Raw genomic sequence first — 18,121 nt, 5'->3', positions numbered from 1 at the left:
CCTGTTCATCACCAGTTCTTGGAGTTTACTCAAACTCATGTCCATTGAGTCGGTGATGCCATCCAACCATCTCATCCTCTGTCGTCCCCTTCTCCTCCTGCCTTCAATCTTTCCCAGCATCAGAGTCTTTACAAATGAGTCAGCTCTTCACATCAGGTGGCTAAAGTATTGGAGTTTCAGCTTCAACATCAGTCCTTCCAATGAACACCCAGGACCGATCTCCTTTAGGATGGACTGGTTGGATCTCCTTGCAGTCCAAGGGACTCTCAAGAGTCTTCTCCAACACCACAGTTCAAAAGCATCAATTCTTTGTTGTTCTGCTTTCTTTATAGTCCAACTCTCCCATCCATACATGACTACTGGAAAAACCATAGCCTCGACTACACGGACCTTTGTTGGCAAAGTAATGTCTCTGTGTAGTGCCAAATAAGTAAGTAAATATTAAAATGCTACTCTCTCAATTCATCCCACCCTCTCCTTACTCTTCAAGAGGGAGGGGGTATATATATACTTATGGCTGATTCATGTTGTTGTATGGCAGAAACCAACAGAACAATTACCATCCAAAGGGGGAAAAAAAGAACGAAGAAAAAACAAAAAATCTGTTGTATTTCTAAATGCTAACAATGAATTAGCAGAAAGAGAAATTAAGAAAGCAATCCCGTTTATAATCACAGTGAAAAGGGTAAAATACCTAGGAACAAATTTAACCACGGAGTTGAAAGATTTGTACACTGAAAACTCTAAAACATTGTTGAATCAAACTGAAGACAACACAAAGAAATGGAAAAATACTCCATTAATTCCAAGAATCAATATGATTGGACACCTGAAACTAACATAACATTGTAAATCAACTGTACTCCAATAAATTTTTTTTAAAAGTTGACTGGTTGTGACAGAGAGTATATGGCCTACAAATCCTAAAATATTTACTATCTAACCTTCTGCAAAAAAAAAAAAAAAAAAATTTGCCAATTCTTGTGTTAGATAATTACATCTCAGCAATGTTGAAAATCCTGTCTTGAGTATTACCATAGTTTTGTAAGAGAATGTTGTTCTTGCTTCATAATACACACTTAAGTATTTAAAAAAAGAGTCAACATTATTAAAATGTTCATAATAACTAAAACAGTCTACAGAGTCAATGCAATCTCCATCGAGGTCCCAAAGACATTTCTCACAGAACTAGAACAAGAAAAAACATCCTAAAATTTATATGGAACCACAGAAGATACTGAATAACCAAAGCAGTTTTGAGACAAAAGAATAAAAAAGTTGAAGATATCACACATTCTGGTTTCAAACTGTATTACAAAGCTATATTAATAAAAATGACGTGGTATTGGCAAAAATAGATTCATAGAACAGAATTGAGAGCTCCAAAATAAACCCACACATACATGGACAATTAATTTACATGAAAGGAGCAAAGAATATAAAATGGAGAAAGGATGGTGTCTTCAATAAATGTTGTTGAGAAAACTGGAAAACCACATGCAAAAAAAAGAAGAAAGAAAGAAAAAAGAAAGAAACTAGATCAATATCTCCTACCATGCACAGAAGTCAACTCAAAATAGATTAAAGACTTAAATGTAGGACCTGAAACCATAAAATGTGATAGAAGAGAACATAGGCAGTATGCTCTTTGACATTAGTTTTAGCAATATCTTTCTAGATATGTCTCCTTAGGCAAGGGAAACAAAAGGAAAACAGTGTTACATCAAACTCTCAAACTGAAAAGCTTCTGCACAGCAAAACAGTAATTCAGAAAGATATATGTACCCCTGCCTGTGTTCATTGCAGCATCATTTACCATAGTCAAGATATGGAAACAACCTAAATGCCCATCAACAAAAGAATGGATAAAGAAGATGTGGTGTATACATATATTTGTGTGTGTGTGTGTGTGTGTGTGTGTGTGTGTGTATACAATGGAACTACTTGGCCATAAAATCATTAAATCTTGCCATTTATGACAACATGATGGACCCAGAGGATTTTATGCTAACTAAAATCAGACAGATGGAGAAAGACAAATATCATATAATTTCACTCCATGTGGAATATAAAAAGCAAACTAGCAACACCAAAAAAATGAACAAATCAAACCAAAGACATAGATACAGTGAACAGAGTAGTGGTTAGCAGACAGGAAGAAGTGAAGGTAAAGGGATATGACATAGGTAAAGGGGATCAGTGGTACAGAGATGAATGGAAACTAAATTTCTAGTGACAAGCATGCTATAGAGTTTACAGAAGTAGAAATATAATATTATATCCATAAAAATTATATAATATTATAAACCAATGTTGTGGCAATGAAAAACAAACTTTAAAAATACATGAACAAATGCTTATAAGATATTAAAAACACATATAAAAATATGGTCTTTTTATTTACCTAAATGGGGATCAAACAATGTTTATTTTTCTGTGACTTATCTTTACTACATAATAGTAGATATTTTAGAATATTTCCTTTAAAAATAGACTTCCCACTTAGCCTATCAGTAAAATACATGAAAACAAAAAGAGTTAGCTTTAGCTACCATTAACATTTTCTAAAAGCTAAATATGAAAAAATCAGTGCCCCATTTAGCAGAGAATATGTACTTTACTATGTTCCTCGAGGTTGGTGTTTTCATATGGAGTACGGAACTAGTACTGAATACTGTTTCTATCCTAGAGAGCAACTCTTATATTGCTTATCTCTTTGAGAAATTGTTAAAAGTTAAGGATCCTTCACCCAACAAGTCTCCAGGTACATAGTTTTGCATATTCTGCCATTTTAGGGTTTTGTTCTTAAAGCCCAGCCACGGATCCCAAATTAAGCACCACTGATTAGGACAGTATAAATGGAAAATGCTGTCTCCGTTTGTACATACAGCTAATTCATGAATGGCTGTGCTGATGGGTTTGAGTGTAGAAACTGCTCCTTCATTTTTATTGTTATGGAGAATTTCTTCCCTTTCCTCATTCCTATAATCCGTTGTAAGCCCAGAGAAATGACTTAACCTTCTTTCTCTCACATCAGTATTCCCGATCTGCTCCTCGGTCTTGCTTCCATATTGGTTTATGGGTTGCCCTGTGATGACTATTTTGGGGCAGGCAACTTTGGGGGAAAGAGGAGGGAAGGGAAAAAAGGAGTCAATGAGGGGACTCTATCCAGTCTCCATGCCTTGTTTCCCCTTACTGCAAGGATTTTCGCCTAAGACTAGTTTTACGAGTGGAAGAGAGGGGAAGGCAAGAAGAGAAAACCTGTTCCTAAGTTATGAAATCACTTTGGTTGAATTATCCCTAAGTTTATCCAAAATGAGGTAGACGTCTTGGACAAATGTTACTCTGTTCATCCATCATACCTTAACAAAGCATTTGAGAGTTGAACAAAATGATATTCCAACATCAGCAAGACTCCAGCTGTCCTTTAGAGCTGCTCCAGCATATGTCAGCTCCAGATACCTCCTGCCTTGTTCATCTTCAGAGAGAGGAATGTGGAAATAATCCTTCAAAATCAATAGCATATTATGAAAACAGCATATCTCTACATTACTAGACCAGCCATGTAATCTCTTTTCTTTTACATTTTCCACTGAGTATTATAAAATTGTTTGGGAGAGAAGGAAGAAGTCTTAGACAGGGGTTCTTAACCTGGAGTCTTTAGACATTCCCAAAAGTTTATGGATAGAATTTAGATGGGAAAAACTGTATTTGGTTTTTATTAACTCCAAATACAATTGGAATTTTCCTTATGTATATAGGCAACAAACTAAAGTAGCCGTAAATGCCTGTTCCTGTGACTTTGTCACCAATAGAAATCACAGATAGCTTCATATCCCATTATAGTTGCTGCAGATATCTCAAAACATTTATACTGATCTCCTTTGAAACTGTAATAGTTATGAGACACACTGCAAACACTTGTTGCTGTGTTAATAAGGAAACCCACATGTCACCAATTTGTTTTCTAATTTTTGAAAATTGTATTTCAATATAACTGGTTTCCTTTTTGTGGATATGCATTTTAGTTTATGCATTTAAGAAGGAGTCCATAGGCTTCACCAGACTGCCTAAAGGATCCATGACACATAAAGGTTAAGAGCCTCTATGTTATAAGATCTAGATTTTACAGATCATAGTAATTACTAAATATCATATAACTATGATTCAAGAAATGCTCCTCAGCAAATGGGAATAAATCTTCTCCAGTTAAGTACCATTTGATGGTCAGTTCCTAAATATTTGTCTTAATTTCCCACTTTAGAATGAGTATTTATAAGAAACTTTTAAGAAAAGTACTGCACCCAAATTATTTCTTATTCTGGCTCTATGATCCCAGGTTAAATGGTCAACCTCTCTGAATTGCAGTTATTCCTGGATGCAAAATGAGACTGTAGCCCCAAAGTCCCCGCCACATCCCAAGTCCTTTGGTTCTTTATAGTTGCTTGCTCAACACACAAGCTATTGTCTGATAACTGGGCATGTTCTACTTACCCAGCCTAGAGTTAGTGTTTTGTTTTTCTCCTTTTATGAAGAATTGCAGTAATACTATCTGGCCAATGCACAAACTTATGAATCTTATAAAGAGAAGTTAAACTTTTTTTTCCCCTGAGAATTTTCCTGTCTTACATATTTACAGTTAACATCATCTAACAAATGATTATGTAATCAAACAATGATATTTTCCAGTAGTTTTACTTCCCTGTTTGCTGAAAATGTACCCAATAGTATCTTTACCCCACATACAGTTTAAACTTCACTGCGTAGTTAAAATTAATACACATCTTAGTGGCTCAGGGACAAAGTACGTACCTTTATCATCAGCTTGACAGCCTCCACAGTTTCATCTGTTGAAACATCAAATGGTTCAAAAGATCCCTCAAAGGCTATGAAAATTCTCATTTTCTCAAAAGAAGAAACTTTTCCCCAAAATTCTGTTGTATAGCTGGGAGAACCCCAATTCACAATTAAAAATGATGGCCGGGGCCACTGTTACTGTCCAGCCTCAAAGGCGAGTTGAGAGAACGTGGAGAGAGCAGTCACGAAGTGCCACAGTCTCGGGTAACACTGGCAGCAGCTCCAGTGGAGGAAATGTATCTCTGCCGATGGCATTAGTCAACAGCACCTGTTCCTCTATTACGGAAACCAGCATGCTTGACAGTGGTTGAGGCAAGTGTGAACAGATGTCAAGCATGTAACACAAAAATGCCACATGTGAATTATAATTTGTGATGTGACCACCATCCACTGACCCTTGAATCCATATTCGCCCAAGTACAACTGATCAAATGACCCTTTGAAAGAGATATTTGGTTGGGATGCCTTGGCACAGAGTAAAGCAAAACAGAGTTGATTTTCTTGAATGTGACCATCCTGGAAGTTCTCTGTAAATAACTCTGAGCTGAGCATTCTGGTTTCCATAACAACTTTGTGTACTTGCTCCCCGGTGGTATTTCTAATCCTGCCACGGGGTACAGAACAATACTCGCTAGCACCAGGGAGATGAATGTGTAGGCAAATGACTCTGGTTTTCCCTTCTCTGCATAATGGGAGCTGCCCAATAGCAACACAATACAGTTGGTATTTCTTTTAGTCCTTGCTCTTATGTTATTTAGAACAATTTACCATTGTTATCTCCTTCAAGTTCCCTTAGTGTTGGTGGAAAATATTTCAAACCCCTCTCAAAAAAATGAGCAAACATATTAAGCACTATTACTCAAGTTTATAGAGTAAGCATTTTACTGGAGCTTACTTCTGACTCTCCTTTGAAATCCACAGTATTATACACCTTGTTTAATATTATTACATCTGATCATTTTTTTCATATACATAAATCCTGTTTTCTTCCTGAAATTCCTCCCAATCTAGGACAGAATCCCTATCTTGCATTTCTTTTTATTCTTAACAGCACTTAGCATAATGTCAGTCACATGATAGGTGCTCAGTAAATTAAACTCTTGATTAATTCTATTCTGATTCCCAGTCTGAGTTCCAATTATAAGAAACTTGAGAAAACGGATAACATAAAAAGGGTAAAGGATTTCATCCCCAAACTGATTATTTTGCCTCATATTTTTCAAGTGTTGCAACATGATGATATCCTCTTATGCTTTCAACATTTTGATTGAAAGAATATTAAGACAGTATGTAGTTTTAACACTGTTTTGGTGTCTTGCTCACCCTCCCTCACCCCCTCCAGCTGCAGTTACTGTTGACTGCTAAAGGCTTATAGCTACACCATGTTTTCCGAAGAATTGCCCTCAGTTGATGGGAGCTGTCTTGCCAGGAAAGCTAAGCACTCCCTTCAATAATTGACCTCAGAAGTCATTTTGTAACCCACTGTCTTACAACAAGGGGTGAGAATTCTGCAAAGGATCCCTGCAGAACAGGCCATAGCTGGACTTTACCTGAGATTACTTTCTTCCTTAGCTCTTTCTTTTTTCCCAATCCTGCTTAATTCTCTTCCTTACTAAGATTTTCTTTTCTTTTTATTTATTTATTTATCTTTGGCTGCTCTGAGTCTTTGTTGCTTTGCATGGAGTTTTCTCTAATTGCACATCCCTGGTGGTCTAGACAGTAAAGAATCTGCCTACAATGCAGGAGACCCAGGTTCCATCCCTGAGTTGGGAAGATCCCCCAGAGAAGGGAATGGCAACCCACTTCAGTATTCTTGCCTGGAGAATTCCGTGGATAGAGGAGCCTGGAGGGCTATAGTCCATTGGGTCGCAAAGCGTCAGAGACGACTAAGAAACATTTTCACTTTTCTCTAGTTGCTGTGAGTGGAGGCTACTCTTCGTTGTGGTGCCCATTGCATTGCACAGGCTTCTTATTGTGGTGGCTTCTCTTGTTGTGAATTTCAAGTTCTAGGCTCTCATGCTTCAGTATTTGGAGCACGTAGGCTCAGTAGTTGTTGCTTCACGGCATGAGGAATCTTCTTGGATCAGGGATCGAACCTATGTCCCCTGCATTGGCAGGCAGATTATTATACACTGCGCTGCCAGAGACGTCCCAGGTTTTCTTGAAGAGTGCTCTCTCGGTAACTGGCACACATCCCAACCCCTGTCTCAGGCTCTGCTTCCAGAGACCAACCTAGGGCAGAGAATCTTAAAAGTCACGCGTGCATGCTAAGTCACTTCAGTCGTGTCCAACTCTTTGCCACCCTGTGGACTGTAGCCTGCCAGGCTTCTCTGTCCATGAGATTCTCCAAGCAAGAACACTGGCATAGGTTGCCATGCCTTTCTCCAGGGGATCTTCCCATCCCAGGGATTGAACCCGCTTCTCCAGCATCTCCTGCATTGCAGGCAGATTCTTTACAGCTGAGCTGCCAGGGAAATAGAAAGAAGCTCATATGCGTTAAGAAATCACAACCAAGTACTTTATAACTTCCTGAGCTGCTTGCTTTCTTACACATGTATAGTTTTGTCTTCTGTAGTGGACTTGCCTTTGGAGTAAATGCTCAGCTCTGGTGGGCATGACTGGCCCCTGGTCTAGTTGTTGCCAGGCCCTGACTTGTGTGGAGCTGCCAGCTACCGGTTGGTGGGCTGGGTCCTGAGGCGGCTGGCTAAAGAGCCCCAGGAGGCCCCAGGACGAGTGTTGTCCCACTGGTGGGTGAACTGGCTCTGAAGTGGTTGTGGGGCCAGATCTAGTGTTAGCCTGCTGGTGGATGAGCTCATTTCCTGACATGGCTGGCTATGTGTTCTGGGGTGTGCTAAAGCGGGTGCTGGCCTACAGATGATTAGGCTAGATCCCAGGGCAGCTGGTTGAGGGGTCCAAAGTGTCTTCGAACTGGTGCTGTCCTGCTGGTGGGCAGAGCTGAGGCCCAGGGGTTTCTGGGGCTCATGCCCACTGGTGTGTGAGGCTGGTCCTTTGGTGGTGGAACAGAGTCCTGCGGTCACTGGCTGTAGGGAACCTGGGCTTAGTGCCGGTACACTTGTGTGTGGGTTTGAGTCCTGAGCCCTCTGATGGACCAGGCTGTGTCCTAGGGAGACTGTGGACTCAAGGGTTCCTTTAGGCAGCCTGCCTGCTGGTGGGTGGAGCTGTGTTCCTGCTCAGCCAGTTGCCTGGCCTGAGGCATCCAAGTATGCACTGGTGTTTACTGTACCAGTGGGTGGGGCTGGGTCCCAGTTTGGGTAAACTAGAGGGAGGATTCCAATATGGCACTTGCCAGCACCAGATCTCTCCTGGTAGAATGGAACTCCCAAAGTGCCTATCACCAGGGTGAGCTTCAGCTGCTCCTGACTCTGGGAGACTCTCCAAGATCAGCAAGTGGGTCTGACCCAGGCTCCTTTCAGATTACTGCTTCTGCTTCTGGGTCCTGGAGTGTTGGGATTTTGTGTACCTGCTTTAAGAATGGAGTCTCTGTTTCCTACAATCCTCTGGCTCTCCTGAAAATAAGTCCTCTGGCCTTCAAAGCCAAATATTCTGGGGGCTCATCTTCTCAGTGGGAACCCTGAACCTGATGTGGGACTGGAAACCCTTGCTCCCCAGGGAGAACCTCTACAATTGTCATAATCTCTCATTTGTCGGTCACCTGCCCAGGGGTTTTGAGTCTTGACTATAGTGCACCCCTACCCATCTCCTTGTGGTTCCTTCTTTATATCTTTAGTTGTAGACGATCTTTTCTGCTAGATTACAGTCTTTCTCATCTATAGTTGCTCTGTAAATTGTTCTAATTTTGGTGTGCCCCCAAGAGGAAGTGAGTTCAGGGTCTTCCTACTCTACCATCTTGGCCATCTAGCCAAAATGTTCTGACAAGAGAAATAAAATTGAAAAGAGCAAGTAAAATTACCCCATCATAGAAGACATAATTATAAACCAATAAATCATGGCAATCAAAAAATTTTAAAATATTTATTTATTTATTTGGCTCTGTCAGATCTTAATTGCAGCAAACAGTATCAATCTTTCATTGAGGTACACAGACTCTCTAGTTGTGGTGCATGGGCTTAGTTGCTCTGTAGCATGTAGGAGCTGAGTTCCCTGACCAGGGATTGAACCAGCGTCCCTTGCATTGTAAGGTGGATTCTTAACCACCTTCCCTGGACCACCCGGGAAGTACTGAACTTTTAGGACTACTACAAATAATAAAGTAATTCAACTAGGTGGCTGTACTTATATTAATACACAGAAATTAATAGTTTTCTAGAAACAAATGACTGATATAGAATATAATGGAAGAAAATACTCCATTTATAAGAAGAAAAAAAAGATAATATGTTAGGAGTAAACAGCAGGAAACATGTTAAGAAATAAATAAAATAAATGTTAAAACTTAACCAATAAACATAAAAGACTTGAAGAAGTGGACTGGCATACCATAACTTCAGAAGAAAGGTTCAAAACCATTAAGTCATCAATTTTTCTAAAGTGAAAAGTCAAGTGAAGTTGTTAGTTGCTCAGATGTGTCCAACCCTTTTACCATGGACTGTAGTTCAACCTATGCACTGTACCCCACCAGGCTCTTCTCTCCAGAGGACTTCCTAGGCAAGAATACTGGAGTGGGTTGCCATTCCCTTATTCAGGGGATCTTCCCAACCCAGGGAACTGAACCCAGGTCCCCTGCATTGTAGGCAGATACTTTTCCATCTGAGCCACCAGGGAAGCCTTCTAAAGTTAATATAAAAGTAACTTCCTGAACTAGTATATAAATTTAAAACATAAATTAAAAGAATCCTAACAAGTTCTTTCCCCAGCTTTATTGAATGTAAAGGTGTACAATGTAATGGTATATGTATATTCCATTTTGAGATGATTTTGAGATGATTACCACAATAAAGTTAGTTAACACATCCATCATCTCATGCACTATTTCTTTTAATAGTGAGAACATTTAATATCTACTTTTAGCAACTTTCAAATATACAATACAGGACTTCCCTAGTGGTCTAGTGGTCAAGAATCCGCCTGCTAATGTAGGGGACATGGGTTCGATCCCTGGTCTGGGAAGATTCCACATCCAGTGGGACATCTAAGCCTATGCGCCACAAGTACTTGAGCCTGTGCATTCTAGAGCCCGAGCCCTGCTACAAGAGAAGTCACGCAATGAGAAGCCTGTGCATCACAACTAGAAAGTAGCCCCCTCCCACAGCAATGCCGCAACTAGAGAAGGCCCTCACACAGCAATGAGGATCCAGCACAGCCCCCCAAAATATATATAGTAATATATATATATATATTTAATGTCACATGGTAAATAGTATTGCTGAGTGATCAATGGTCCTTTACAGTAAAATTTACCTTAGTAGTATATGCTTTGGGTTGAAAATTCTCAATGCTGATGTGTTGAGAAAAACTGATAGCATCTGTTTTTAATATACAATTATGCTTTTATGGTTGTAACTTTTAAAATTTTGTTACTGAATTCCATTCTTTTCGTTATGCATTAATACGCATTAATAATGCATTATGCATTGATTATTTTCATTTATGCATTAAGAAAGCATAAATGTGCATTTGAATTACCTGATAATTCTCTTAATATATAGATTGTCATTGAGTGGTTCTCAAGTGGGCCTAAGATTTTCAATTCTAACAGACTCCTGGACCAAATTTTAAATGGCAAGGAAATGGAAGCTATACGGAGAATTTTTAAAAAGTAATTATAAAGAAAAACATATTTTGATTCAGTTGCCTCCCAATTAAATACAAAGAAAATCAAAAGAAAACTATTATTTAAAATTTCACTAGAAATAATCTTACAAAACAGATTTCAATCTTGCATTCCTTAGTTTTCTTAAATATGGTAAAAGACATAAACAAAATCCATTGTTATATGGCTGATATCAATAAGCATTTTTCTTTTTTTTTTTTTAATAAATTTATTTATTTTAGTTGGGGGCTAATTACTTTACAATATTGTAATAGTTTTTGCCATACATTGACATGAATCAGCCATGGGTTTACATGTGTTCCCCTTCCTGGACCCCCCACCCACCTCCCTCCCCATCCCATCCCTCTGGGTCATCCCATTGCCCCGGCCCTGAGCACTTGTCTCATGCATCGAACATGGAATGGTGTTCTGTTTCACATACGATAATATACATGTTTCAATGCTATTCTCCCGGAACGTCCCACCCTCACCTTCTCCCTCAGAGTCCATAAAATCGTTCCATGCATCTGTGTCTCTTATTCTGTCTTGCATATAGGGTTATCGTTACCATCTTTCAAATTCCATATATATGCATTAGTATACTGTATTGTTGTTTTTCTTTCTGGCTTACTTCACTCTGTATAATGGGCTCCAGTTTCATCCATCTCAGTAGAACCGATTCAAATGTGTTTTTTTTAATGGCTGAGTAATATTCCATTGTGTATATGTACCACAGCTTCCTTATCCATTCGTCTGCTGATGGACATCTAGGTTGCTTCCATGTCCTGGCTATTGTAAACAGTGCTGCGATGAACATTGGGGTACACGTGTCTCTTTCAATTCTGGTTTCCTCGGTGTATATGCCCAGCAGTGGGATTGCTGGGTCATATGGCAGTTCTATTCCCAGTTTTTTAAGGAATCTCCACACTGTTCTCCATAGTGGCTGTACTAGTTTGCATTCCCACCAACAGTGTAAGAGGGTTCCCTTTTCTCCACACCCTCTCCAGCATTTTCAATAAGCATTTTTCATTTGTAGTTTAATAAAAGTAAAATAAGCTATCTTCAGTTTAAAATTCATGAGTTTTTAAATCATATTTATTAAAAAATAAATTTAAAAGATGCAAGCTTGTTTTGACCACAAAGCTTGTTTCACATTTCTTAACCCCTGAAAAGTTTAAGAACCAGTAGTCTTTGTTACAACTACTAAAGATGTGATGATTTACTGTACTGCTACCACTTTTGAGTAGCTCTTGATAACTGGAAAAGGCTTTCACAGAAAGCATTTGTCTGTGGTGACAGGTTGCAGTTTATGTTTCAAATAGGCCACCTTTTTGAGAATAAAAACAAGTTTGAAAAAAGGAAGTAGAATTCTTAATTCTCTATATTCTTCCTGTCCTTATATTATTCCTGATTCTTTTAAGGTATTGTTTTAGTTTTTTTAAGAAAGTAATTTATTATTGTTTTTATTTTAACTGGTAAAACAATCATGTGCATTTGGGCAATACTAAAACCCTTAGATATATTTAGCTAAATATAATACATCTTCATAAGAGCAGAACTTGCAAGGAAGTAAGGAATATCCTCTTGGGTCAGACAAAGAGGAAACTAAAAATCAGATCTTACTGTTTCCCAAATTTGCTATTTAACAAAGAAAAACAAGAAAAGAATCAAAGATGAAAGAAAATGGACTTAATTCTAAAAGAAATGGATGATTTAGAAGTTTGGTCTGGTGATCAGCAGTATCAGTATCACCTGGGCACTTGCTGAAACTATAGACTCTCAGGCTCCATTGCAGACCTGTGATGGAACCAGAATCTGCATTTGGATTAATGCTCAAGTGTTCCTATGATAATAGTTTAAGGATCGCTGGTCTACGAGATGTCATAATTGAGGGGTACCAGGAAGATTTCCCTTGACCATCAAGTTTTTCACTCATTCTTTTCAGTATCTAAAATTTCGTTTTCATTTAAGATATTGTGGTTTTGAAACCTGCTTTATAAAACATGCAACTCCAACAAGGCTACTACTCCTGTGTTCATTTACTAACAAGTTTTCTAAATGATAGTTAGCTGGAAGTGGAGCTTTGAGGATCTAAGGTAAATTTTAGGTATTCAGAGAGAAGCATACGCTCAGATAAGGGGTGCTATTAGGCAGGACAGTTAGGCATAGACAGAGAATGTTGTGGAATCTATGAATAAGAAGTTGCATTGTTTGCCCCAGATTATACAGAAGAGAGTCATTTGGTTCCAACTTGAGCCTTCCCTCTCTCTCCTGATATACTGGCTACTCATTGTTTGTCATTTCGGTTCAAAGTTCAGGCTCTGAACCTTTTGGATGGACTTGCATTCAAGTTCCAGTTTCAGAGCTCAAGAGGTCTATTTAATTTCTCACTAGCTGTGTGTGTTTGGATGAGTTATTTCATTTCTTGGAACCTTACAGTTTCCTGATCTGTGAAAAGAAATACAATAGGACCTAAGGTTGTCATGAGATTTATAACATAGCATATAAAAGAACTTAAAATAGTGTTATTGCCACTACTGTTATTGTTATTATTATTAGTGAAGGGAGCAGGGGGAACAGGAAAAGTCTGGGAATATTTTGAAAGCACTGATCTCCTGGGGATAGAGAGTTTGATATGGGAAATAACAATGTTGAAAGGAAAGATTGGAAAGGTTTAAGAATAAAATGTGCCTAATTAAAAGTTTTACTTGGCACCAAATATGAAGAGATCAATGATAAAAAGTAAAGTCGTTATACATTTCTCCAAAAAGACAAGCAGATGGCCAATAAATACATGAAAAGATGCTCAACATCACTAATTATTAGAGAAGTGGAAACCAAAACTATTAATACAATGAGGTATCACTTCGCATCAGTCAGAAGGGTCATCATCAAAAAATCTACAAACAATAAATGCTGGAGAGCATGTGGAGAAGAGGGAACCCTCCTACACAGTTGGTGAGAATGTAAACTGATACAGCCATTATGGAGAACACTATGGAGATTCCTTAAAAAAGTAGGAATAAATTTACCATATAATCCAGCAACCCCATTACTGGGCATATACCCTGAGAAAACCACAATTCTAAAAGACACATGTACCCTAATGTTCATTGAAGCAAACTATTTACAATAGCCAGGACATGGAAGCAACCTAGATTTCCATTGACAGATGAATGGATAAATAAGATGTGGTACATATATACAATGGAATATTACTCAGCCATTAAAAAACACAAATTTGAGTCAGTATTAATGAGGTGGATGAACCTAGAGCCTGTTATACAGAATGGAGTCAAAAAGAGAAAAACAAATATTGTATATTAACATATATATGGGAACTAGAAAAATGGTATTGATGAACCTATTTGCAGGAATGGAGATGAAGATGTAGAGAATGGACTTGTGGGCAGAGTGGAGGATGGAGAGAGTGGGATGAATGGAGAAAGTAGCATCAACATATGTACACTATCATATGAAAAATGGATAGCTGGTAAGAAGTTGCTGTATAACACAGCCTAGTCTGGTGCTCTGTTATGACCTGGAGGGGTGGGAGGTTCAAGTAGGAGGGGATATGTGTGTAGTTGTGGCTGGTTTGCATTGTTGTATGGCAGAAGCCAACACAACATTGTAAAAATTAAAGAACAACATCAACAAAAAGTAAAGTCATTATGAAGTAGCAGAGAGGTAAGCCAGAGAAGACTGCAAGTAAAAATTGGAAAAAGCTAAGGACTTCACTGGTGGTCCACTGATTAAGACAGCAAGCTTCCACTGCTGTGGGTACAGGTTTGATCCCTGGTCAGGGAATTAAGATCCCACATGCTGCATGCCTACATGCTCATTTGCTTCAGTCATGTCCGACTCTTTGCGACCCCATGAACTGTAGCCCACCAGGCTCTTCTGTCCATGAGATTCTCCAGGCAAGAATACTGGAGTGGGTTGCCACACCATCCTCCAGGGAATCTTCCAGTCCCAGGGATCGAACCCACTTCTCCTGCATGTCCCTCACTGCAGGCAGATTCTTTACCCATTGAGCCACCTGGGAGGCCCCATATGCTGTGTATCAGGGCCAGAAAAAAGAAGAAAGGCTAAAAAAGCAATCAATTCTAGCAATTCTCATATACTGTCTGTCTTTTTTTCCCATTAGCTGGTTATTATTACTATCTAACGTGATAGTGGTGGTGGTGGTTTAGTTGCTAAGTCGTGGCCAACTTTTGCAACCCCATGGACTGTATCCTGCCAGGCTCCTCTGTCCATGGGATTTTTCAGGCAAGAATACTGGAGTGGGTTGCCATTTCCTTCTCCCAGTGATCTTCCCAACCCAGGGATTGAACCCACGTCTCCTGAACTGCAGACAAATTCTTTACCAACTGAGCCACAAGGGAAGACACTATTTAACATACCTAGTGCTTTAATTTAATCATCTGAACACATGCACGTGTAATTCAGCAGTTCCCCCACATCTTTATTTTTGGAAATGAACAAACTAAAGGCTGATGCATTTCATTACATTGCCAAGTTGATAAGATTTAGCCACAATCACGATGGAAGCTGGGAGAATTTCCAGATTATAGAGCTCGTCACCAGATGCTAAGCCTCTATCAAGGAAGTGAAATTGTGTGATTGATGGCTGGAATAAATTCATGCATGAAACAGGAAATAACAAGCAGTGAACAGAAAAGAAATCTACAATCGGGAAAACAAGCAGTATTGGAGGAAATAACAATTATATAACAGCATATTGTCAACTGAAACAGAACAAACAGTAGGCTAATTAAAGTACTGTTTAAGTACCATTGTGTTATTTGGAGTGTTTTATATCATTACAGAATTTTAAATTAAATTCTAACTTTAACTGCTGCCCCATTTAGTAAAATCAAGCGTATCATGCTTGTCTCTCCCCTTCTGCTGGCACATGGTGTTGTTTTGTCTCCTGTTCTGTGTCTAAATTGTGGAGAAAACTTAGACATTTTCATCCAAGCGCCACAGATGAGGACAGTGCTGTCTCAGATCTGTGTTCTCATCTTTTCTGTTGTATTTTCTCTTCTGTAGAGTATCCTTCTCTGCCTGAAAAATGTATTTGATCTTGCAATTTGCAAGAGAGTGGCAGGGGAGGGGAGAATTTATGAAATATGAGGCGTCAGGGGCTGACAATGAAATCTCCAATATCTACTCTTCTTTTTTGAGTCTAAGGAAAACAACTACTGCATAAATTGAGGGTTTCATTGAAACAGTTCCATATGGAAAAAACTGGGGGACATGAGCCAAGGAGTCTTGGAACATAACATGGAGATGGCTACCTGCTCAACTCACACTAGATGCTAGCTCCAAATATTAGTTTAGTTGTTTTTTTTTTAAAGTACTGCAAAGGAGGCTGCCTGTAAATCATCTCATACACTCCTGTGTATTTAATGCTATTTTTACAATGAAGATTCCTAAATCTATATCTGCTGTTATTATCCCCCACTTTACATTCAGATGCCTCCTGAACATCTCCATTTAGATATGTCAGTCTTAACATATACAAAAACGAATGTGTGCTTTTTCCCTCCGATTTTTTCTCTTTATCACCCAGTTTTCTCTGTGTCATAAATGGTACCACCCGTCACGCAGCTGCTCAAATCAGAAACCTGGCAGTCATCATTTTTCCTTTTTCTCTCAGCTTCCACGCCCATCATCAAATCCTCATTATTTAAACTCCAGAATACATCTTCACTCTGACTTCTTTCCATCTCTACTGCCACAACTTTGGTCCTGCCCATTATTTTCTTCTTGGATTATTGCAGCAATCCCCTGACCGGCCTTCTTGTTTTCACTCATGTCTTTCTTCAATCTGTTTCCTACATAGTTGCAGGGTGGTTCTCTTGAAATGCAAATTAGATCACGTCATTTCTTGGCTTGAAATTCCTAATTGCCTTAACGATAGAACTGGAACCTTTTGAGAATTCCCTGGCAGTCCAGTGGTTAGCACTTGACACTTTCATGGCCATAGACCCGGGGTTCAATCCCTGGCAGGGGAGCTAAGATCCTGCAAGATGCATGGTGTGGTCGACTCTCCCTTCCCACCCCCTCCCCCTGCAAACAAACAAACAAAAGACAACAACTGAAAAACTGAGACCTTTATTATGTTCTACAGACCTCCACATCAGTGATTTTCAAATGTAAGCATTTTAAAGAATCATTTGGAGTTAAAACATAGATCCCTAAGCCTGACTCCCAGAAAAATCTGATTCTCTGCCTGGGCTTGAGAACTGAGATTTTTAACAAGCTCCCAGATGAGACTGATTTGGCTAGTCGAGAACCTTGCCTTGAATACTAGTGTCCAATTAAACCTCTTCTCTTACCTCCCATCCCTTCCCTCACTATACTCCAGCCCCAATGGTTCCCTTACCCTCAATTATGCTAGACTTGCTCCAACCTCAGGACATTTGAATATGCTTTCTAGGTGCCCTTACTAGCATTTATTCTATCTTTTTCTGATGACATCATCCCAATTTCCTTACTTCTCTCCTGTGGTGTGTGATCTCATGAAACAGTTAATTAAGGCATCAAGGGATGAACATGTGCCACAGAATAAGCCAGTGGAAAACACCCTCATTGGAATTTGAATTGTGAACAGAATGATGAAAATGGCTGGAGTAGTACTGCCAGGATGACAATATTGATTCAGTGGGACAATTAGAGCCACTGGTTATTGATCTTTATAAGACTGTACTTCAGGCATCCCTTTAATCTTGTGAGTATTGTCATATTCTTCAAGCTGATTTCCTTTTTTAACTTAAATTGATTAGAATTGGTTCCTGTGATGTTTTGTTCTTTAAATTTTGACTTATGTCAGCTTTTCAGAAAGTTTCTTTGACAATTTTGTACGATATAGGTCCCTCCTTTAATTCTCAAGTGATTATTTTGCATATATTAAGATAAACTTTTCAGTTTAAATATATTAATGTGGTGAATCGTACCAGTCAATTTTATAATGTTATCTTAAATTCAGCATTGTTTGGTCATAGTATTTATTTTTAAAGCTTTGCTAGTTTTAGTTTACGAATGTTTTATTTGGGATCTTAGTAATATTCATTCAAAGTGAGATTGGCCTATGATTTTTCTTTACCTGTATTGTCTTTGTTCAGTTTTTTTTAAAGGGGGATTTATTTAATATAATTTTATTTGTTTATTTTTGGCTGTGCTGGGTCTTCGTTACTGGATGGGTTTTTCTCTAGTTGCAGTGAGCAGAGGCTACTCTCAATTTGAGGGCTAATTTCAGTGGTTTTTGTAGAGCATGGGCTCTAGAGTGCAGGCTTCAGTAGTTGTGGTGCACAGGCTTAGTGACCTCGTGGCAAATGGAATCTTCCCAGATCAGGGATCGAACCCGTGTCTTCTGCATTGATAGGCGGATTCTTTACCACTGAGTCACCAGGGAAGCCCCTGCTCTCATTTTTAAATGATGGCTTACCTTGACACAACAAATTCTAGGTTGACAATTGTAACTATTTATGTTAGTATTTGAGGATATCATTTCATTGACTCCTGGTT

At 38.9% G+C, this 18,121-nt stretch overlaps 1 protein-coding gene across 3 annotated transcripts in view; it reads right to left on the bottom strand.

The window, feature by feature from the left end:
- The window catches only part of ANKUB1 (ankyrin repeat and ubiquitin domain containing 1), a 76,697-nt gene that overhangs the window by 26,865 nt on the left and 31,711 nt on the right, over positions 1 to 18,121 (bottom strand). For 2 of the 3 annotated variants that reach the window (XM_081569454.1, XM_081569453.1), the window contains exons 1-2: positions 4,813 to 5,366; positions 3,363 to 3,506 (exon numbers count right to left, since the gene is read on the bottom strand). In XM_081569454.1, the coding sequence (XP_081425580.1) occupies positions 3,363 to 3,506; positions 4,813 to 4,902 (234 nt within the window). In that variant the 5' untranslated portion in view covers positions 4,903 to 5,366. Of the gene's footprint in view, positions 1 to 3,362; positions 3,507 to 4,812; positions 5,367 to 18,121 lie in introns of those variants that run through there. The other variant, XM_081569455.1, reaches the window with a different exon arrangement.

This window comes from Giraffa tippelskirchi, chromosome 2 (genome assembly GCF_054371585.1).
Source record: "Giraffa tippelskirchi isolate mGirTip1 chromosome 2, T2T-mGirTip1v1.2.pri, whole genome shotgun sequence".
In the NCBI taxonomy this organism is placed as follows: Eukaryota; Metazoa; Chordata; class Mammalia; order Artiodactyla; family Giraffidae; genus Giraffa; species Giraffa tippelskirchi.
Note: the sequence above shows the minus strand (reverse complement) of the source record. Positions and strands in the feature narration are given on the sequence as shown.